At 38.4% G+C, this 24,210-nt stretch overlaps 1 protein-coding gene across 2 annotated transcripts in view; it reads right to left on the bottom strand.

Annotated features, from left to right (window-relative positions):
• Nucleotides 1-56: 56 nt before the first annotated feature.
• The window catches only part of UBN2 (ubinuclein 2), a 53,110-nt gene continuing 28,956 nt past the window's right edge, over nucleotides 57-24,210 (bottom strand). For both annotated transcript variants that reach the window (XM_064702257.1, XM_064702258.1), the window contains exons 10-17: nucleotides 24,003-24,116; nucleotides 22,702-22,845; nucleotides 18,851-18,901; nucleotides 17,458-17,500; nucleotides 15,214-16,746; nucleotides 11,034-11,280; nucleotides 10,214-10,303; nucleotides 57-9,255 (exon numbers count right to left, since the gene is read on the bottom strand). In XM_064702257.1, the coding sequence (XP_064558327.1) occupies nucleotides 9,206-9,255; nucleotides 10,214-10,303; nucleotides 11,034-11,280; nucleotides 15,214-16,746; nucleotides 17,458-17,500; nucleotides 18,851-18,901; nucleotides 22,702-22,845; nucleotides 24,003-24,116 (2,272 nt within the window). In that variant the 3' untranslated portion in view covers nucleotides 57-9,205. The remainder of the gene's footprint in view (nucleotides 9,256-10,213; nucleotides 10,304-11,033; nucleotides 11,281-15,213; nucleotides 16,747-17,457; nucleotides 17,501-18,850; nucleotides 18,902-22,701; nucleotides 22,846-24,002; nucleotides 24,117-24,210) is intronic.

The raw sequence follows: 24,210 nt of genomic DNA, 5'->3' as shown, positions 1-24,210 counted from the left end.
CTTCAAGTGAAACCTTTCCCCATTTTTATTTTTGTGAGAAATCACAGACACAGGGCTAATATGTACATTCCTCTTTATTTCATACAGCACAGACACGTGACACATAGAAAAACAGAAAAGTACACTCATGAAAAAGCCTGTCGCAGTCAGGGACAGGGAACAGCTACGCCAAATTGAGTAAGGCTCCTACTGCAGAACAGGGGTCTGCCGGCAAGGGTGGATCCCAGAGCAAAGTCTGCTGCCTAAAAAAGCTTGTGCTCCTTTCAGGAAAGCAGAAAAGGGCAAGTCCCTTCCGGAACAGGTGAAGGCAGCGTTCCCCGCAAGGTTTGCAGGATACGAACCCCATGACTGTGTTTGGATCAGAGCACTGATAAAATGAAATGCTCTCCAGTCATTCTCACAGAGGACCAATAGTCCTGACCTCTGAAAGCATTGGACTGCTCAGGGATAGGTAACCTGAGTACCTGGAAGGAGTGAAAACGTCAAGTAGTCACACAGAAGAGAGTTAAAATTAGCCTCCCTGACAGGGCTCTGCTAGCCACAACTGGGAATGTGCAAGGAACTAACCAGCTTCCCAACTAACAAAGGACTAACAGCCATTAAACTGACCAGAACAATATAATGCATTGGAACTGACGCGGGCTTTTGAGGCAGCAGCTTCTTCCTTTTCCTGCTTCAGTTCAGGATGGAGATAAAGCAGGCACCAGTTCCTCTGGCAAAGAGCCTTACACACTTTTAAAAAATTAAAATACAAAAAAGGGAGACAGGTGTATTTACAAAATCCATGGCTGGTACAGTACATCATTTTTAAGACACACTAAATGCTACAATCTTTCAGGTCCTGAGATTATTACAAAAAAAACCAAACCCAAAACAAAAACAAACCCCAACAACTCAAAACTTGTGTTCAGGTCCAGTTTTATAAGGAGAGAGGAAAGAAACCACACATTTAAACCACAGTATCCCTTGAAGTTATTGGAACACACCTCCCTAAAAAATCCAAATGAAAGTGGTGCTTGCCACTCAAATGTAGCTGCATTTGGAGTTCAGGCATGTTGTCACAAGAGGGGAGCATTTAATGGGGCAGTTTCCCTGGAGAGCTCATCAGGTAAGCACAAGGCTGTTCGGATCCTCTCTTCATTGCTAAGCCCTGTGATCTGGAACTCGAGTGTTAAAAGGAGGAAGGTGGCCTTGTACAAATTCATGTTGGACTGAGGAAAGCATCACAGGAATCACCAGCTCAAACAGGTTTGCCATCTCCCAGTAACTGTGCACTCCTTTGTTCAAAGCCAAGGAGTGCAAAGAATTCTAGCTGTGATTTAACACGTGTTAATAACAAAAAAAATTTCCTCCAGCTTTTTATTCTGAGCTCCCCAGTGAAAGGCAGCAAAATAGTTTCTCAGCCCTTCATTGTCTAGGGGATCACAGCAAGTCAGGTAGAATTAAACTATATCCAGACTTCTAAAATATATATATATATATATATATATATATATTATTAGAAGTTACACCAAACAAAGGATATGGAGGCCAAACTGCTGTTGAGGGGATGTTCCCCAATGCCATTAGCTGTGCAGGGCACTCTTCTTCACTGACCCTCTTAACAGGCAGGGACTTGTACCCTCACCTGGTTTTTTCCCCCAATGAACATAGAGATTTTGTATCATCAGAAGTTATCACAGATGCCCTTTTATTATAAGCAATTGATCTTAAGCTAGAGAATGGCAACTTTTTAAGGATTACTCATTAAATGCTTCTAACTCTCAGTAAAAGACTACAAGAGACAAATCACATTAACAAGGATACTAGTTTAACTGCTAAAATATAGTACTCCTCAGTAGACTTTTGGGGGTAAAAAGTAGTAGTTAACTTTGTTGGTTTTTTTTTTTTTTTTTACAGTAGTCCAAAAATAAAATTTCTCCATCTATTTCCAGTACAGATCTTGATAACTATGCAAGAACATGGTACTAATTGCTACATGATGGAATCACCGGCAATAAAACACATACTACAATTCTCACCTCTGAGCTAAATTGTTATTTGTAGTTACATACAACAAGACTAAAAGACCAGTGAGAAATACCTGGGGACTGGGATTTAGTTTTTATTTAGCTGGTAACTCCCCTTGTTTAGAAGGAACTTCATTTCAATGAGAATTTACTTTAATTCACTTCTGATGCTGGAAAGAAACCTGGGATGCCTCATGAGTTTCCTCCCAAATCCAATCTGAAAATTAAAAAACATTTCTGCAGCTTCTTAATCCATTGTGAGAGCTGACTATTCTACAAAACTCTCAGACCAAAACCTGTCAAAAGAAGTGATTTCAGCTTCCCTCTCAAGCAACTTCATGACACTTGACACTACGTGTTGCACCAGTGAAAGGGTTTCTTTTTTAAAATACAATTTTTTTTTTTTTCATGTTAGCAAAAAGTTCTGCATTACAGACATTCAAAAATACTCCATTTTCTTTGGGTAAAATTTCAATATGTGTTAAGAGGGGTAGCTGGGGAAAGGAATGCATGTAACACTGAAACATGTAAATACTTATCTGCATAGTTGATATCAGTGACTACTAATCAAACTAAGGCCTTAGCTGGAAAAAGCTGAGAACACAAAAAAGTTTCTTCCCCCACTCTGGTGAAATCTGCTAAGTCTCAATGAAGCTCTGTCTACCTCAGCAACTGCTCAGTTTGGCCTATGGTAGTGGCATCTTCTGACTGGTTTTGGTTTATTCTCTCCCACTCTTTTTCTCTTGGTACTAGACAATAGCAAATATGACTATTTATTGATAAAACACATCTGCACACATTGCTAAGAAGAAACAAAAAAACCCTTTTAGTGTTGTGCATGATAGGAGCCAAACACAGTGTACACTGCTTGGTTGGGATTACTTCACCATAAAGAAAATCTTAGTAGCTAATGGTTATTGTTTAAGCAGGAGATGACAGCAATGGAAGAGACTGACACACACTTCTAGATACAAAACATGGTGGTGGTTGGGGTAGAACTACAGCTGTTAAAAATGGCTACAAAAGACAGGACTATATCCTTGACTACTGACAAGATTAGCAGTTTTACTTATGAGTGTGCAAAAACAGTAGCAGGGAATTTTTCTACTTCCCCAGTTTTGGGCCAGTTCCAGGCCATGTTGATCTCTCAGCATAACTCACAGCAGCACCAGGGCTTTCTAGAGCCCCAAAAGGCTATTACAGCAGCAAGGGATCACTGCATCATAGAAAAAGGATGATGAAGCCTCACCAGAAGTTTCCACAAACAAAGCATTCCCCTATGCAACAGTTATTTTTCCAGTGGCCCAGTAAGCATACTTCTGGCTGCTGATTTTGGCAGTGATTTCTTAAGCAGTAGACAGATACAGATTTTTACAAGAGCGCCATTTGTTAAAGATTGCAGCAGTCAGCCATCATCACCAGCTGTAGATTCCTCATCCCACAGGTCAGCCCAGGATGAAGAGCATGTGTGTTCAAAAGGAGTTAAGCAACGTAACTGGTGAATGTGGTAAACTTCGCTGAAGTAACTTCACTGATGCACCTAAGACAGATTAAGAAGCACCTTCAACTACCACTCCAACTGGCTGAGCTACCAGCAACAGTCCTATCTTTGAACGGCACCGTTAGATTGGTAGGAGAAATCCACTTATGGCATAGTTTGCCTAACGGGTTAACTTGAACATGTGAAGACAAGCCAAGAACTGAGTTAAGCTTTTCTCTGCCACAGGAACATATTTGGTACCATATTTTCTGCTTTCCACACTGGTTCTCCACCCATGGAGGACTCATCATTCCATTCCAACTCTGTAAAATAAATGCTTCCTTTTCATATTGCAACTCAAAATTATAACTTCCCTAGGGGAAGCACATCACAGAACTAGAACAGTCTAGTGATGCATATGCATGTTACCTTAAGTTTAGCACTTAGTCCACAAATGAAGTGCTAATTTCAGGTATTCATGTTTATAATAATCATAAGTTAGATAGATCCTCAGCACAAAGCTGTTAAAATCACTAGATCATCTATTGCAGATAGCTAACTTTGTCTGAGAAGGAAACAAGCACAGATACTATTATGAGGATTTATCTGCAGCTAAGAACACATGAACTTATTGTTCATTATAGTAAGAGAAGAAACCACTAATGAAATCTCAACAAATTGAAAAGTACAACTTGAAAAGTACAACATGACAAGTGACTTAGGCAGCATGTGAACCATAGCTAGCTTTAAACTCAATTAGCAGCTGCACTCTTGCAGGTTTTACCAAATTCTTTCTTACACAGGATGCATGGTGGAAAGTGATAACTTTGGTAAATATAAGAATCCTTGCAGTAACTGGTATCAAGCAGATATGATCAGCTGCACACAAGATTCTTGCAGTTAATCTCGATTCAAATATGTTGCAAGCTGCTATTTTTTAACTTGATTTACCCCCCAGCTCCTTGGGGCTGTCAGCCACACCACACATCTCTGCCTCAGACTCAGTGATTGTGTGAAGCAATCGAGTCATTAATAAGGGCCTATAACACTTTACTCATGACCTAATTAAGAAACAAATTCAAAACCTTCAGAGAAAAATGCAACAAGTTTCATTCCCGTTAGCCACTTCCTTTCTCTCGTGCACATTTACACACACTCATGCACACACTCTTTTATTGTACTGTCATCTTTGCACAAATGTTCATTCTTGAAGTAGCATTTAACAGAGCCAGGAGAATGGAGAAAGATGAACAGGTTTCAGGAATATTGCTTGTGTGTGTGTGTGTACGTGTGAGAGAGAATGCACAAGCAATAGAACCAATGCCACAGTACAGCAGCTATGCAGTTACACACATTACACAATTGGTTTTGTTTTTCTTTTTTTTTCTTTACAAAAAGGAAAAAAATCCCAAGTTTAACAGCATAAAGCCATCTTGGCAAGCTTAAGATTTTCCTCCAAAATGCTTTCCAGCACTTCAGGATCGCTGAGAAAAGTTTAAAGAAGGTAGGGAAATAAAATTAAAACAAAAAAACAAAAAAGGCACTTAAACAAAGGACAAAGGCCTGAATCAAGTAAGTCATGAAGGGTAACAGCCATTTCACCAGAGCTTGGACCAATCAAAGTTTACCAACCTTTTTAAAAACTTCCATAAAATTAAAATTGCATAAAGTGTTAATGAATCAGTTGTTTGCCTAATGCTTTAACCTTCTGGTTCATTTTATGAAAAAAACCAAAACAAACAAAACCAAAACAACTAATAAGCCCAAACAAAAAACCAAGCGTCCCTTTAATGATTTTCCCCCCAGTTCAGCAAAAGATGAAAGTTGGCTGTGGGAAAAAACCTTCTACAGTTTGGCTTGGCTGTAGGTTTTCCCTGCAATGCCATTTTCAAAAACAATCCAGAACAAAAGTAGAAGAGGGACCACTGTGCTTTCACCAATTCACTCAAAAACAAACAACAACAAAAAAAATCGAAACAAAAAACCCATCAACCCAAACACCCGAATGCTTCTAATCCAACTGTGGGCAAAAACTAATCAAAAGAAAACAAAAAACCCCTGTAAACTAGATTAAAATTTGCTAATAAATACAGCCAAAAGTTCATTTTATGAATGTAGCAGCAAATGTGACAAAGTTAGTTGGGAGTCCAAGGTGACTCCCAGAGGGTTACTGGTTCGCACAACTGATGGCAGCTTGGGAGAGTTGCAGATTTCTCTGTTTTCATGTCCTCAAGGGTCTTGCACCAAGTGGAGAAGGAGTATGGAGGAAGGGTCAGGTGATGGGATTGCAGGAAGGAACAGGCTTTAGGCACCTGTCCCACCCCTAAATCTGTGCATCAGACAACTTTGATCAGATTCAAACACAAAGCAGAACCCAGGTAATTAAAAGTTTCTTCTGATTAGCAGAAAACAGATGTGAAACCCACAGCATCCGCACTTGTGACTCAGTTGATCAGTATTTAGACATGTTTCTCAAATCAACAGAGAAGGCTGGACAAAGTGACTTAGGCCATTTGTGTCTTGGAATGGGAGAACACTGCAGTTATAGTCCAAGGTATCAGGAAACTGCAGCCCATTTTTCATCTAGCCTGCCTTCTTTCTTTGCAAGAGTCTCTAATGATTTCATATAGCTACCATGGTTTTTGGGACTTTGGATCATGTAGCAGGGAATACTACCCAGACAGTTTCAACATCTAAAACCTATGTTTGAAGTTATTGCTTGCATTTGTTTGGGGCTTTCAGAGAGCTTGACACATTAGCTCATACACAATCCCCAAACCAAGTTCAGCCCTACTGTCTGAGAAGACAGCTCTACTTGGCTTTCTTATTGCTTGTGAATACTGAGGGTTTATTTAGTATGTACAACTACAGTTTATTTATTAACAAAGGCCCTTAAAAAGTAGTAAAAACCTGGGGGGGAAAAATGTCTTCAGAAGAGCTGCTGCGCAGAAGACAGTAAAACATTAACCTAATTTTGCATTCAAACGTTGCAGTAATCTTTCCCATTCTGTCTGTGCCACCTGCAAAGGTCTCTGGGAACCACCCTATTATTTCCTTTGATTTGGCCTTGCTAGGTTTAACCAAGCAGACTAGAAAACAGCAAGTAAAGGGTCCCCAACTCCAGTGTTGTTCATTCAAAAGACACTCAGGAACATAATGAATTACAGGAGTGTAATGACTGAAAAGAGTTACCTGCTGGAGGTTGTTTGAACTGATGTCACAAACAATGGATTTTCATCACCCTAGTATTTATTTCCACAATAAGTTTTAGTTTACTTGTTTCCCAAGACTGAGAAGCTCAATAGGACACAGAGATAGGACTACTCCTGCCCTCAAGATTTAGAGAGGATACTCTTCAACTGAAGATGAAGCGTATTTCCAGGAAGAAAGGAATGTTGAAAGGGAATTTGTGCTGTAGTTATAAAGGGCTCCAAGTCTCCCAGCCTAAATTTCAGTAAGTATGAAGACAAAAGATGACAATTTGAATGGGATGCCTTGATGAGGAAAACACAGAAGAGGTAGAACTCTCTTAGGACGGGGTCCTTTAAATATATTGCTGCCCAATGGCTCACTGCCACAACTCCCTTAGCTACATGCATTGTTAAAGTTCTCAGGTTTGACACAGTTCAGAGAATTAACATCCTGTCAGAACTGTTGGGCCTCAAAAAACAAAGTTGGCTTCCTTTAACCCTTCCTGGAGAAAAGAAAAAAAGTATCAGATGAAGCTTGCACTCTAACTAGTTTATGGTATTTTGACAGAATTTGTACAGTATTAATGCCAGGGTCTACACGGTGTTTGTGTTTCAACTCTAAACCTTGATGGAGATGCAAGCTTGTCTGATCAACACACCACATACAAAACATTAGTGCCAGCCAGCTCAAAAGCATTTAATTGGCAGAAGCTGTGGAGTGAAACTAATGAACTAATGCATCTTAATTCAATCTGTCTTTCACAGAAGTGTTGTGCAAAAACATTTATTGCTGAGCTCAACCCAACATTTTTATACTAAATACACAATATATATTATTTTAAATTTATGTATATATATTTATATAAAATTAAAATGAGCTCTAAATAGAAAAGAAATTGTTGTCTGATCTAAGAAAAATAAATCACATGTAAAAGAAACCTGCAAGCTCTAAGTAATCTAGCAAAATATATTGAAGAGTCATTATTCAGGGGTCAAAGTCTCTCTAAAGGTGTGAGATAACCAGCAGTGTCTGGTTCAGTTTCTGAGTCAAACTACCAGAAGAACTATCTACTAAGAATTTCAGCATCTCTGGTCAAAGGAATGTTTCAGGGTTGAAGGAGAAGGGCATCATACTGATTTATTTGCTCCTTTTCCCTATGACTTATTTTAGTTTCTGCCATTCTCACCTTTTATCTGACAGCTCAAGGGACTCAACAGCAAAGTTCTGTCCTAGTGTCGAAAGTGCAACACGTGCTGGATGCTTCCTAATCTTACATGTGAACTGGTTGATGTATTGCTATCAAAGAAAAAAAAAAAAACAAAACAAAACCAAACAACAAAGCCAGCTCTGCAGTCTTGTGCTACCATGTAAGAAAGAGTTCAGGTCAAACTCCCCAGGCCAGCAGGGGCTGGAAATGCTGGAGACAACCCATTCAGCCCCCAGAAGAGAAGGCACCTCTGGTCGCTTTTGAACGACTCCTCTTTGGCTAATGCCTGAAGCAGTATTTATCTGACTCTGGAACAGGTCACAATCAGCTTTCTTTAACTAGCAAATCAATATAATGCATGGCTTCTGGGAGGAGTTACATAAAGGATGAAGCCTGAGAATGAGAAAAGAACTTGTTCTGGTTCATGAAAGACATGAATAGAGTATCTTTCCAGTAGCAAATAAGCACAAGGTAAAAGAAAGCTTAACAAATGAAAATACTGAAATATTAGTGCGATTAAAAAAAAAATTGTGGGAAAGAAATGCTAGTCTGACCAATAAAATGTGGGTTTCTTTTCATGTAAATGAATTTCCATCCCCTTCCTCCCTTAAATAAGAACTTTTGTACTAAAAAAACCCTGAAAATAAATCAAATAGTCTGTGTCTCACATACTGATGTACCAGATCTGTTTTTGAAGACAATTCTCTGCTGAGACTGCATACATCTGTAGGCTCCCTAAAGTCAAACAGCCTTCTAAAGCTGGATCAATGCCCATTATCAGAAACTGCTTTTGTCTAAAGGTTTAATTATAATGCAAAGTATCCCAGCACCGTCTCTATTCTACATAACCTTTGGTCCACAACCATATAGTACACTCAGGACCTACACGTAATCTTATACTGGGCACTTTGGGCACTAAGGAAGTGGATGATTCCACTCGAATGGAGAAACCTATTCTAGCACCTTTCACCATTTCCACTTTTCATTGGACTTCACCCAGAAACAAAATGTTGGTGCTGCTGTGGGTTTGACGATCAATTTCTTTTAAGAGCCAATCAGAGCAGATAAAAAAAGGTTGTTTCTTTAGGCAATATCAAACTACGACCAGTCTGCATGACCAGGAGGACCAGTCCTCCTTTTCCTTCTCTCTTTGATCAAGTATTGTTTTATTTTTCTTCTTCCTCTCACCACAGTGCTTAGGATCAGAATATGTAAACATTGACAGAAACAGCAGCCCTGTGACAATAAGCACTTTCCCAACTGGGCAGATTCTGTCAGCCAACCAGAACTGCTTCAGCTCCCTTGCTTGTCCAGAAGTCACTGGTTTTTCCGCTGTAACTTAGTGTCCCCTTTACTTTGGCCTCCATCTGTAGTTGAGAGACAGAAACAAAAGGGAAGAATAAAAGCATGAGTGAACTTTTGTTTTTGTAACTTGCAGTAGAAGAGACAAGAATTTGGCAGGTTCAGCTTTAGCATCACCAAAAAGTACATGGTCTTTACTGAGTGGAAGACTTTGCATCTTTTCTGTAGGTCATTTATTAGAAATAGCATTGTTGAAACCTGATATATCAAGCTTCATACCAAAACACTGCCCAATTTTTTTTTGGTACTGAGAACCTCTCAAATAAAGAATGAAGAATGCCCACCAAGCTGCCAACCCTTTCTATTCCTTCTCCTGGTCCCCAGAAAACACATACAGGTGACAAAGAAAGGTGTACACTCTAAACTGCACCTTCTAAAGCTTTCTGAAATTTCTCCTGCTCTATGCCTTACAAACTGCTTCAAGTTTCTCTTCTCAATAAAACTACCTCCTATTAAGCATAAAATTCCTAAGGAAAGCAGACATTCCATTAAGAAACCATCCCACCATTCACATGCGAATATAGTCTTATAAAAAACATGAAAAAAGCTTTTAGCTGGAAGGTCAGTTTCTCCTTCAAAGGAGAAAGGAAAATTTTTAGTGGAAAAAAACTTTATGCAGCCTGTAAACAATCATGTTACTGTCCAGTAAGTACTATTCCTTTTTTCCCACTAGCTGAATTTGTACACTTCAGTTTCTAGAATTGTTGCAGTAAAGTACTGGAATTTTTGATTTTTTTTTTTTTTTTTTTTTTGTTCCTGATATTGAAGAGAAGTAGAGAAAAAATTCAGGTTCCAAAAAATGCTGCTACAATAGAGTACGTTCTGCCAGCTGCTCCCAATGTTTGTCCCTGTGTTGTGCCTTCTCTAAACTAGGTACTGATGTACATTATATTTCAGTCTAAAGCAGAAATCTGATTTTTAAGTTAAAGTAAGTTAAAAATAAGAAACATATCATGTCTTTACCTGTGTAAGCTTGCTGCAAGTGAGCAGGCAGAGGTGAGTGAGACAGCGTTGCTGCATGCTGAGCACCTGGCTGTAAACCCTTCAGTAAGTCTGGAGGGAAAAAAGGGAGAACAAAGATAAAAAATCTTGAGGAGAGAGGCAGTCTCTGTGAAATAAAGTTTTTGTTTTTATAGGCTAGCAGTAGCAGCTTATCTCCACAACAAAGAATAAATACCTGATAACATTCTGATGGTTGGAATAAGTCAACAAAGACAAACCTATTCAAATACAGTTAGTCAGATGTCAGAGCAAGGACCATGCCTTGCTATTGGGATGCAACTCTTCATATAATTTGATTTGGCAGAAAGACCAACATTTCATATAGCTTAAGGATATAAATAGCTTCCTTATAAGCGTGAAAAAGTAAATGCCATTGTGCTTGACAGTTCTTCATAAGAGAGATTCTTCATAAGACAATCTGAGGTTGTCGAGTTAAGGCTACTTTGAGGAATAACCTTAAGTCTCTTATTTGAACTGTGACATTTGAAGACTTTTCAACTCCTTTCTAAAAATAAAGTATTATAAGTTAACCCAAAAAAAGTATGTTCAAAACTAAACATATACCGTGAATATAACAATGAAGTTAAGCTTATCAAATGTGATTTATAACCAATAGGTATTACGTAAAGAAAGTTTTTACCAGTGAAGGAATCCCATTTACTCTCCTGTAGGGATTTTTATGAACTAAATCCAAGCGTCTCGGGACTTTATTGCTTCCCTACTCAATTTCCATTTTAAGGATGCATCTTTCCTTTTAGCACAGTGTCATAATTCCACTCACTCTGAGTTAGGCTGTGGTGGAAAGCCGCTGAGGTAGATCCCGAGGTGGTTGTCACTCCAGCTGTGTCCGTCCCAAAGCCAAGCAGCTCCAAGGGAAACTGGAAGGGCACAGTCACAGGAACAAGGCCACCCAGCATCCCAAAAGGAGTTAATGGTGCAGACGTCACGTTCTGACTGGTCACAGACAGGGGGGATGCCATGAGAGTCAGAGGTGAGGCATTAGCCAGTAGTGATGCTCCTGCTGTTGACTATGCAAAAATAAAAAAAAAAGAAGAAGCAGTACTTCAAGATTTTTAAAGATCTGAATTGTATTCTTTAAGGGTATAAAAATCAACTATTCTCTGTTAAGTGTTGAGAAGTATATTAAACTATTAATGAATATCCAGTTATCCACCCAAGAAGTCTTCCCAGTGCTCATCTGCTAAGCAAGCACAATTATATTGCAGATTCAGACACAAAAGTATGGTTCATCTATCATGTTTTTCTCATCAGCCTTACAGCTAATTTCCTGGATCTCCTTTCTTATTATGCACTAGGCCTACAGTCACAATGTAATGCAATATCTTCTATTAGGTTAATAATATGAAATTATCCAATGCAGATCTGAAGTTCTTCAGAAGTACAGTGTTACACCTCTCCCCTTTGCAAATCTGGGTCTTAACAGAACATTATTTCTAAAAAGGTTGCAGAGAAACAATGAATTCTGAAAATTAAGATTCATATGTAAGAATCCCCAAACTTAAGAAGTCAGGTTAGCAAAATGCATACATACATATGTAGAGGTGTGTATGCACGTGTCAGAGGAAAAGACAAAGGAAAATAATGTCTCCACTCTAAATGTCAAAGTGAAGTTAAATTCACTGCAGCTTTAAAATAAAAATGCAAGATTAGCCAGAACATTTTAGCTACAACAGCTCCCAAATCACATTAATTCCTGTAATATTAGATCAGCTTGTTCTTGTTTAACAATCTTGCCTTCACTGCATATAGAGTAATTTCATATGCTGATGTTCAGTTCTCTAATTACCTACTACAAAACAGTTAGTACAGAAAGCACTTTGAATCAGACTCCAACTCAGATATTGTAGTTATTTGAATTAAAAAGACTGAGACGGAATAGGATTACAAATCTGTGCATTTTTACAAGTAAGCCTCAACTAAACCCAAAATTTAGAATCATTTTAACGAACGCATGAGCTTAAAATGAAAATGACATTTCACCGAGTTCTGTAATAACAACTTACAGAAAAAGCAAAGTGATGAAATCTCCTAGCATGGATAAATTTTTATTACCAGTTTTGGTCTTAAGATGTTCCGATGAAAGCAGCTAAAGAAAGGACAGTTTCTTCTTATGAGAAAACACAGTATTTTAGAACAGTGGCCCTGTAAAGGGCATTTACCTGCAGTTGATGTTCTTAGCAAGTGTTTATGTTGGTCATTTTAAAGGTACCAACTTCTACAACATACTCTATCCCACAAGTAGAAAAAAAGAATGCCAAGCATCAACACACTATAATTTTCTTTTGCCTTTAAAAGTACTAATTTCACAATAAGCTTATGTACAAAAAACTGACAACTGTTCATTGTCTATGCAATCTAGTAAAGGGCAACAAAATAAAAGCAACACAGTAATGTTTTGCAACTGTGAATTTGTTGAAAAAATGCCTCAAAACAAGCTTTTGTAAAGTGCTCTGCCAAGATCTTGCTTACTCACTCAAAAAGAAGAGAGAAATACAGTGAAGAAAGGAGCTACAGAGCACACCCTAAAGGAACCGCAGTTCAGATGTTTCTATTTGACTCATGTACAATAGCTCTTAAAAGGGTTCATCCTGGTCATGAATCTGAGTCATTAAGATCCTTAGAAGTCTAAGCTAGGTTCTGCTCAAAAGTACTAAGGGTAGATAGAGCTTTTTAAGGAAATCACATATGTACTCTCTGGCTTTGTGTCCTTAAAATGTAACTTTCTGTGAGGCTTCAGCAAGTATAAACTTGTATTCTGGTAAATAATGGTGTAAACCAGAAGTGGAAAGGAGGCAAACACTTCTTGGAAGCTTCCTAGTTAAGTACACCTTTATTATCACATTGAAATAATCTAGTTTCATCTTTCACGCAAGCAGACCAGAATATTATAATGAGCAATGCAGGTACCATTCTCATCTTCTAACAGCATCTCAAATAGGAATTAAATCCCTAAGGCCTTAAAAGAAAGGAGATTCACTTTCAGTCTTATGTGAAGTTGTAAGAGGAGTAACTTAGTCCTTAGTACATGGTTCCTAAAAACTAGTCTGGAAGTGATGTTGGCTCAGCAGCCAGCCATTAGGCCTTTATAGCTACATAAAACCTCTTATCACAAATCCCTTCCCCTTCAGTGTACTTGAACTGGGAGATAAATAATTTAATTCCCATCTTTCCTTGAATGTACTCCACTGACTAAGCTTCACAGTGCACAGCAGCAACAGCCTTATTCCACGGTTTATCTTCTTTGATTGAACCATTTTTATGAATGTAATTTCTGAAGCATCAGAAAGCCCACATGAAAGGTCTCAATAATTATTTTAGTGATACCATATGCTGCTCAGTACCTTTAGCTGATTTACCCCTTTCTATATACCAACACACCTTATTTTGCTGTATTATAGTATAGATTCATGTTATTTATTATACACCACACCCCCCCACAATTCAGTGCCACAACTCTTCAGTAGGACTGTGGCCAAAATGCATTTCATTGCTTTGGTGACCAGTGTTTCTAACAAAAAAATTACTTGCCTTTAGCTACAGGAGGGTTTGCCAGAATTCATCTCATCCAGCACAACACTGCTTACTTCCCTTCTCAGTCATGTTAAAGCACTACCACACCCATTTCACATTTTGTTCTACATCACAGCCATTGCATCTACTGAATTCTGCTGACTGCACCAGGAAGAAACAACCCTCTTTCCCAGTCCATTCATTGTAGCTCTTTGTCTCCTCCAGGCACCTTCAGGAGTACTCAAACTGCACTGTACTTGGCTCAGCCCTTCTGCAGACCCTCTGTGGTACCTCAGGGGCCTGAACACAGCATACAGGCTGTGGATCTCTTTGCCATTCAAGGCACCCAGAGTAAGTGAACGCTGTGTCAGAGCCTGCCAGACTTTTACTGTTGACTGTTTCAGTACAGAAGGATGAAAGACCATAGAAGTGTCTTGTAAAAATCATCTTCCTCCTGTTATTCAGCTGCATTAAGAAGAATTTGATGGCAAACTAAAAGATTATAAAATATTGCTAGAAGCCAAGTAGACATCACTCCCATGCAACAGAAATGTTTCAAAATGTTTCACTATTTAAATAATACTAAGTTTTTGAGTTGCTGTACACCAAGAATATAATTTAAAGCAATACTACTTTTTTGCAAGTATTGATGACTTCAGCATAGAGAGCACTAGAAAGAGGAAAACATCAAATCATCTCAGTTCCCAGTAAGAAGAACACGACCTAGGAAAGCAGGCTGTCTTCTGAGTAAATAATAGGTTTATATGTTTTAGAACAACAGTATTTTCAAAATATTTGTTTTGTTTGATTTGTCTTGTCTCTAGTGATAGTATAAGCTTTCAGTTTCTAGGGTATTTATATAATAATGGGATGTCTCATTCAGTTTGACTAGATCCTACAAAATAAAATACAGTCACAATACAAAAGAAAAGCCCTTGCAAGCGTTAATTACAAGTCTTGAATTGCAGTCAACCACAGGCAACTGAACTCTAGTTTTGTAGTAATCATGAAGTCTGACAACAAATGTACGAAGACACCTCTTACATGACCACCACCATTATAAATATGTAAATATGAGAGAATGCACAAATCAAATAATGCAAGTACATACCACATCCCTGAAAATACGGTCACACAAAGCTTACCTTTTCTAGCGCTGTTAAAAGAAAAATAGTGAATTCTTTTCCACAGTACAGACTGACAGTTTACAGTGAGGATTTGTTCCACACTGATCCTTGCATTTCACATCAGCTGGAAATACATATTCTTTAGTGTCAAACAGTTTCATCAGTATCAGCATTATGCTTAGAAAGGTAAAAAATTAAATTAATGACATTTACAAATCAGGGTAAAACATCCTAAGAATGCTTACAAAATAAATGTGATAAACATTAATGTACGGCTCAAATGTAAATTTGTTTGATGCATACCTGCACGCTGGCTGCTACAACTGGAGACCCTGAGGCAGAAGATGGTCTGTGTGGAGTTGACAATTGTTTAGTAGCACCCTGTGTTCCACTTCCTGCTCCCCCAGACAGACTAGTCCTACTAGCTCCACTTGAGTTAAGGTTACTGCCTCTGCTGGCAGGTACATTCATTCCAACTCCACCCAGATTATTTTTACCAACAGTCCCAGAAGGAGAAGAGTTGGGCAATTTTGAAGAAGCCTGAGGGTTTTTTGCAGGCTGAAGGCCTGAGGTGCGATTAGAGGACAGCAAATTCACTGTGGGAGACTGCCTGCTGATATTTACACCACTGGTCTGTTTATGAAGGGGGTTGTTGCTGGAGTGACTACTCTGGGAAACTAGTGCACTTGAACTGGAAGAACTGGGTGTTGTTGCAGGCCTGGGGGATGAGGTGGACTTGGATGAAAATTTAGGTGATGCATTGGGCTTGGGTGTCACAGAGGGCTTAGATGAAGTGGGCTTGGGAGAGGCAGCAGGTTTGGGAGAGGCAGCCATGGAGAAGGGAGGCTTGAAACCCTGGGAAGAAACTTGTGACACCATAGCCTTGGCTAAATAGTTACTAGAGGTAGAGGTGCTGGATGCTGTCCGAGAAACCAGTGGGTGAGACACTTGAGAGCCACTTCCAGAGGAAGGATTAGACAAAGGCAGGCGATACACTACAGACTTATCTTGAGCCTTGATCACTGGTGATGAGCAAGAGAGTTTGGGATTACTACTCAATTTCACCACAGGATTGCTCTGTGATTTACTAATAGTTGCTTGTAAGGGAGATACGTATTTCTGTTGTACAGCTGAATGCTGGTGCACCTTTGTCACTTGTGATGTTGAGGAAGTACCACCTTGAGCCTCAGCAGATGATACCAAGATATCCTTGGTTCTTTGAGAGGAGGTGGAAATAGCTGCTTGAGTCTTAGAGGAAGAAACATGAGTCTGAGAAGAGGAGGAAGCAGCTTGGATCTGACTTGACCTCTGTAGTCCTTGCTGAAGTAGTTTGGCTGGCAAAGGCTCTAAGGAAACCTTGGGATTTTGAATTGAAGATCCAGCAATAAGGCCTGAAGAGATACCAGTGTGAACTAAGTCCTGGGGTTTCTTTGGTACTGGCCCTGTGTGACCAGCAATAAGACTTGATGAATGGGATGTTTGAGTGGGCTCTACTTTCTTTGAAGTTGCCAGAGGCAACTTACTCATAATGCTTGCTAGTTTCTCTTCCCTCAGCCCAGGGCGAGGTCTGGGTGTTGTTGTGTCTATGGTGGACCCAAGAGGCGATCCCTTGGCACCATTATTGATAACTGCCAGAGCATCAGAAACAGAGTCCAGTGAGGGTGGGTGGAAAGAGAGGTCTTCATCCAGTGAGTCATCCAAGCAGATGGTCTCTGGAGCTGCTGTGCAGCTAGAGCTGCTTGGGGTGCTCACAGCTGCACTGGAACTCAGTACAGGAGCACAACCTGAATTGACTGAAGACATACAGGTTTTCTGTTCTTTTTTTGGACTGGAGTCCTGAAAATGAAGGGATAAGAAACATCAGGTTCAATAGTCTTCCTGAAATTGATTTAAGGTAATCTTTAGCGTAATACTTTTATGCAGACTTTTAATACTTTAAAAAAGACTGTAATACCTTTATTTCAGTAAATTCAGACAAACCAAAGATCTACTACTGAAATTTTCATATTAAGATACTTATGATATCTAGGTGCTGGAGCCCTGTGTGCTAATTTAATATTTGGATTTTAAAAATCTAGTGTTGTTGCTCCACATAACTAAAAGGGCCTATACAGTGAAGAACAACCAATATTGTGAAGAACAGGGTAACTATTCTGATCACTTACTAAAACTGCTACTGAATTAACACAACACCTGGTCATGTCAAATGAGGACCTCTATACTATGGTATCCTTCCAACCACACTGTTTTCCAGTGATGCTAAGTTTAACATAAACTGAAAACACAGAAAGCACACATTCAAAAATGTGAAACATCACTGCAACACCTCTTCATAGTCAATTTTCAAAAAAACTATATAGCCTAAAGGGGCAAAGTTATACAGAGGTATTTTGTACTACATTCTTTGAAGTAATGCATCACCATGCCAATAAGGACTGCCTGAAAACTTTCTGCAAGAATTTTTCAGGATCAGAGGCAGAAACAGGTTGTATTAAATGGTCACACTGGACCATTAAGTAGTATTCAGATATTTTAATAGGCTTTTACCTTCACTTTGGGTTTAGGGGCCAGAATCACCTTCTTCTTTGCCCTAAAACAGAAGGGATAAATGTTCATCAGAAGACCAAAACAAAAGGCAAGTAATTTTCATTTCAAGTGTTACCTTGATTATACCCCAATAAACTAGAATGATGGCTACAGGAGTCCAGCTTAAATAATAAAACATCCTTGAAATGAAAATGGCTTAAAATATAGGGGGAAAGAAAAATAGCACACTATCAATTAATTTTCCTGGTTATGTATCTCTAGGTAAATTAGTTGCAAAATCAACTGAATTGATGATAACCTGACATACAGATCAGGGTATATGCAGAGAGCTGGTTTTATTTTTCTGGTTTAGAGGAACATCAAAATATCAGTTAATTTCAGCCTCTTAATATTATCAGTTTGCTTTGTCTACACTGAAGTCTTCTAGAATAGCAACAGAATTTCACTTTTTACGTTGACATTTTTGTTCCTGAGGAAGATGCTTCCTATTCTCATTTATTTCAAACTGGATAAAAACAGCTGTTTCTTCCCCCCACAAAAGTGGTTTGTTGCTTATCAACTATTAGAACAGTTGTATGTAATTTGTTTGTTGCAAGAAGTAATTTAGCAAACTGTCAGATTTTCTTCTGCAATGTACACAAACTGCAGTTATGCAAGCAAGGACAGCATTAAGGATTATTAGTTATCGGCTTCAACTTAGAGGTTCAGCATTTCACACTTTATTTCTTCAAGGGCAATCAACAGATTTACATCCTGTAGGCAATATTTGATCCTTTCCTAAGCAACTAGAAATACCTGGTTAAAAAAAGACTTGAATGTAGGTGGACCATGACTCAGTTTTCATGTTATGTAGAAAAATATCTTATGTTAATCATATTTATCACAAAAGTTGCAACTGGGGTGTTATTTCAAGTCATAACAATTTATTTGAATTCTGACTGAATGTGGACAGCTCCAGAGAGGCACACAGTGTTGTCTGAAACTGAAGATGATAAAATCCCACTAAGATACACAGACTTCTGTGATTAGAGGTATTTTTAAGGAAAAGAACAAAGTAGGAAATACTGCAGTCTGAGTTCAGTTTAATAGGCTGGATGCCAAAATTTAGGCAGTGTGCAATGCTTTGAGTAAAAGGTATTAATTCAAGAATACCCCTAGAGTTATCTAGCCACTTCACAAGTGAGTTAAAATATAATGCCACAAGAATGTTACAGTTATATGCCTAAATTAAAGCATTAAAGGAGATTATAAGCATCACTGTAAGTATCTTCAAACAAATCCCAAAGTACCTCCCTTTCCTTCCCTCTGTCTAAAACAGGTAGCAGGAAGATGAGAAAAGTTGCTCTGCACAACCTAAAGATCTTGTAAAGCAAGTTGTCCCTATTGTACTCACGGAGCAGAAGTGAGGTGATTGTGAACACTTCGGCTTTCCTTAAAAAGCATCCTAAAAGAGTGGTGAGAAAAGAAACATGAAATGATTCTACAGTGACAAACAGCCTCTGACCACCAAATACCCAAATATCCTTTGGTTTTCAGAACTAGCTTTTGATTATCTGTCCCCAAGGAAACTGATTACTTTGCAGTGCTGTCATGGTATAGGTCTTGGCATCCATAAACAAAAGATCTAAAGAAATTATAATACTTTGCTGTTGCAGTGTGCTTTTATTTTCCAGGTTATTGTTTGATTTGTTGTGTGGTAGTTTTTTGGGCTTTTTTTCCCTTGCTTTTGGAGTGACACAGACTTGTCTTTGTTATTCAATTGAGCCAGGTGTCCGTTTATCTCTTTGCAACTTAGCTACTTTTCTGCCGAGTTTCAAACCCTTTCCTCCCACATCCAGTTGTTAACTCGCAGTTTTCCTCCCTTGTATCCTTTGCCCTTGTGTTCCACTCCCAGTTCTCCTGATGAGCTGAACATTGTATCCTCCCTTGAGACCCGCCCCCTGTATAAGCTGTTGCTTGCCCCCAGCTCATTGCCTGGGACCCTGAGGCTCGGGGAGTGTAACATCAAACAAAGTAACCCGGTGCCACCCCAGGCCCGTGCTGCCGCCGTCCTTCTGTTCTGTGTTGTGTAGCTGGGATTCTGCGGAGCCCCAAAGTGGGACCGTCATCCTCCCACTGTCACCATCCAGCCGGGACATGCGACACTGTGCCTTTATGCTCAAAATACCTCAGTAAACGGCCAAGCAAAAATCAACATAAGAGAATACTACTTTCTTCAACTGGACAGAAGAAATACACTTTGAATACTGTCTCCTCAAAGACTAATGAAATAGTTCAAATATAAAATAAAATATTATTGTAAACTCTTCACACTACAGTCCAACACACTGACCCATAGTCTTGGGTTTGTGGTTATTAATCTCTTGTGGCGTTTTCTTAAAGCACACAAGATGAAAGTCAAAACACAACCAAGCTTGTTTCTAGTTTTCTTCAGTACTTTTAGTACTGAATGAACTTTAGTAAAAGTTTTGGAAAGTTTAGTAAAAGAAAAACTTGAGGCTATTGTGTATAATTTCTCTGACTTCAGTTACACTGGACTGACACACACATATTACTACAGAGCCAAGGAATGACAGGAGCCAGTTTGACACATCTCAATACTTGCTGTGCTTCTATTCAATGTTTTCAGCTCCTCAGTTGCCAAGTGGAAAGTGAAAATGATTGCTGACCTGTATTATTAAAATGCAGCTATGAACAGACAATGAACACTTGGTCCCCTTCCTTGTTTCCAGATAGGCAAACTAGGAAAGGCAACATTTTCTTACAGCACTGCCATCACATTGACACTGACCACACCATGAACAGCTGTCTAAACAAGAGCTTTTCACCACTGATAATATAACCTGCAGAGCTACAATAATTACAAAAAATCTGAGTATCCAAAAATCTCATGTCATCTAGTATGAAAACACTGATCCTCTCACTACAGTTCAGTGCCTTACTTCTCACATTCTATTTCCAGCTCCATTTTCACATTTTCTTCACCACACTAACCTCCAAATCTGTATTGCATTGTTCCGTCAGACTACTGAACACCTATGAAGAACATCATGGAGCAAAACCAACATTCCTTGTTACATGTTTAACGTGCTACCTCCTGACCTATACAGCTTCTTCAGAATATTTCCATTCCCACCTCCTTCTTAGTTCTTTATCCATTCCTTAATATTTTCAATTTGGAGATGAAAATTCAGAACTAATCAAAGGCCCCAGTAATTTGTAGCATCATCCTTCAAGGTGAAAGACAAAATTTTAAGTACTATAAAAGGACAGAAATCAGACAGGGTACAAGGAAAGGACAGAGCAGTATATGAAGTCCCTTCCACCCTTAACAATCCTTTGATTCTGTCATTTCCAGTTATGATCAGTACCTTCCCTCTTCCTTCCCTATATAGCTATAAGAAACATTAAACACAGTTAACCTTGAAAGTGCAAGAAATTTTTCTCCTAAACTAAAACCACAAAGTTCTGGTACCATAGACCTATCTTGATCAGTAGGAAATCCTTAAAAAATACATGGTCAATAGATCAATTTTAGCATTAAATACCTAATTTTTTTTTCAAGTTTATATAGTTCCTTCTCACTTAAGGCCATATATAAAAATGAAAAAAAATATAAGCCTTCAGCATAATCCCTAACGTAACATTCCAACAAAATGAACATTCAGAATACAAATTACGTAGTGTTTTAGGAATTACCACTGCCAGACTCCAGGAAATACTTTCTTTTCCTCTTTCCCTGCAAACCTGTTTGCCTACAAATTATAATACATAAACTTCCTTAACAGAAAACAAAAAAGTGCCACCCAGTAGATACAGGACAATTTGTAAATCATTATGGTACTAAAACCACCCAGTTAGTAAATAAAGTTGTGGCGGTCAACAGGAAGTTATGATCTGTCACCTGTTGGGGTTTGCTTGGTCTGTTGGTGGTTTTGGTTTGTTCTGGGGGGCATTCTGGTTTTTTGTTTGGTTTTTGTCTTTTGTTGTTGAAGCCAATTGTATGGATAGTTTAAAAGCTCATGGAAAGTTTCAGCAGACTTATCCAATGGAAAGGAGAGAACTGTATGTTTTATGGCTTTCCAATTCAAAGTTTAAACATGCTTCACTTCTATGTATTCTTGAATCACCTCACACTATCTCGACTATTTCTCCACTATCATCAGTGATCTTTCTGTCCTATCTTCCATTCTTAAACTAAACTGGGATTCTCTGTCTCATCTAATTCAATAAAATCTTCATAACAGATAACATCAAAGTTGCTAGTCTACTTACACAAAAAACTAATTGAATCAAAATAAGTCAGCTGAATGCCAGGAAATGTAAAACTTCATTTGTTCTTTTTGTTACCATTTAACCAGCTATTTCTACACTGACTAATCATAGAAATATCTCAGTACAGTTATTTTTACAGCTTGAAACAGATTTGACTAAACTAAAATCAAGGTATTAATGAGCAAGTTAAGCATTTGTATCATTTTGCTTTTACAATCAGGTTGAGGTTTGATGAAATTATCTTTTGCAGTGGGTGCTACAGAAATAAAGAACTGAGGCCAAACCATACTTGCTCCTCTTTCATCCCAAACCATTAGAAATCTCTGCCAAGCCTGTGTTTCAAAACAGTTGACTATTGCTCCCATTTTATTTCTCCCTCTCTTTTGTGTGGTTGTTTCTTCTTACATCTGTAAGAAGCAAGTCTAGAAACTGGTATGTTTTTAACTGCTGTAAAACAGAGCATTCCAACTGCAAACAAAAAATAGAGAGCAAGAACCTTAAGTCTGTTGTGAACACTGCTATCAAAATTCTAGCTTATAATTTTAAAGCCTGTGTGAGCAGTCTGATAATGCAGTTTCCAACATACAGGCAAAACTGATTTCCAGATCATTATCACTTCCTATATCACAAAGAACTTTCCAAGCTGTTACCCTCCCACTTAATACTTCTCCTCAAATGAAACTTCATGCTGTGTTAGAAGCAGTGGCAAATTCAGTCTCCAGGAGATGATTAAAGCAAATAGCTGTCCAAGGAAAACAATGGGTTTTTCACTCTCAGGCTCACAAACAACACAGAAATTTCATTTTAGGAAAATATTTGTTCTTCTAAACTATTCCAGCTTCACAAACATACTCCTAAGTTCCAACCAATATCAATAGTACATGGTTGAGTCAATGTAAGACAATAAATAGGAACTGAAGAAATCATTAACACCAAAATTGGAGTAGATACCTAAAGCAGTTATCTTACCTTGCCTGCATCCAGCCTTTAGGCCAAAGTGGTTTCACTTCTGTTTCCATAAAGGTTTTGAGGTAATCTTCAGCAGACTGACTTCTATTTGGCTCTAGCTCATAACATCCCAGCTTGATCTTAACAAGATTACACAACAGAGACCTGCAAAAAGAAACAAAATAAATATATTGAAAGACACAGTCCTTTCAAAAGCTCAGCAGAAAGAGGCTAAGAAATTGAAGCTGCTGTCTACTGATAGTAGTAGGAAGTGCTCAGTTCCAACTGTGTTTTTTGGAAGTTTATACTGCACAAAGTATTGCTATTACAAACTCGTATGCTCTACCATTGAAATCCATTCTACACTGAGTAGTCCAGAGGATTCTTTCTGATAGGGATTTTGTCTTTTGATCTTAAAAATCTAAAAGTGCACAGAGTTAAGTAACATCATCCTTTTAGAGACTCTTGAACAAAAAAAGCAACAGATCTAAGTACCTCTCCCCTCCAGGTCAATCCAAGCTATATTGCTAGTACATATTTTATGAAGCTCTCTTCCCTGTTGTCTTCACATACTAAAAAGACTCGTTGAGAGAAGTCCATCAGCCCCTTTTAGTAATACATACATATATATATATATACACACACATACACACTTGTACTAAAATTATCTTAGATCTTGCATGAGAAATTACTAATCAAGATAGGCTTGCTTAAAAGTCTAGATTATTTAAATAACAGTTACCTCAGTTTTTCAGAAAAACCTGTTCTAGGAAACCAAACTCTTGTATCTGATCATTTCAGATAAGAATCTGTGCTACTCTAGAAATAAAGAATTTCTGTTCAGAGGGAACAGAAGGGGTTAAGATTAATACATTTTTCTAGTTGTTGTTGAATTGGGAGGCTTGCCAAATCAATATCACCAATCTTGATGGCCTGTCCTCCTGTGGCAGACATCTCTAGTGCTCATTGGTGTTTTGTAATGTATTCTAGAAAGGTGAGAAGCAGCCATAACACTGCTTACACACCTGTTCTTTGTCTAACGAAGCTCAAAGTCCTGGAGTCAAAATTCTCATGTATTTGGATAAAGCAAAAAAAAAACAAGCAGTGAAACTTGAAAGGGTTGGACACAGAATTATTTTCCTTTTGACTTACAGATGAAGATGTTTCACCATAACAGAATTCCAGTTTGCCTATTTAACACCAACACTCTTCAAAACTCCTCCAAGGTGTAATTCTGGGGGAAATTATTTATTCAACAGTATCATGTAATAAAATCCTCTTGGAGATCCCTTTATGAAGTCAGTAAAAATTCTTGGTCTTACCTCACTGTGTCATCCCAGTGAAACTTCTTTCTGGGTCCAACAACCCTCTTTCCAGGTTTCTCATCATCATCTTCTTCTGATCCATTTTTCTCTCGTTCATCTTCTGCTTGCAACCTACAGTTGGAACAATTATTTTATTTAGAACTATACTACACAAACAAAATATTTCATTGGAAAAGGAGTGTCATTCTAGGTGTTGGGGGCAAAA

Source organism: Zonotrichia leucophrys, chromosome 1A, assembly GCF_028769735.1.
Source record: "Zonotrichia leucophrys gambelii isolate GWCS_2022_RI chromosome 1A, RI_Zleu_2.0, whole genome shotgun sequence".
NCBI classification, from domain to species: Eukaryota; Metazoa; Chordata; class Aves; order Passeriformes; family Passerellidae; genus Zonotrichia; species Zonotrichia leucophrys.
The sequence above is the reverse complement of the archived record's forward strand: the minus strand, read 5'-3'. Positions and strand labels throughout refer to the sequence as shown.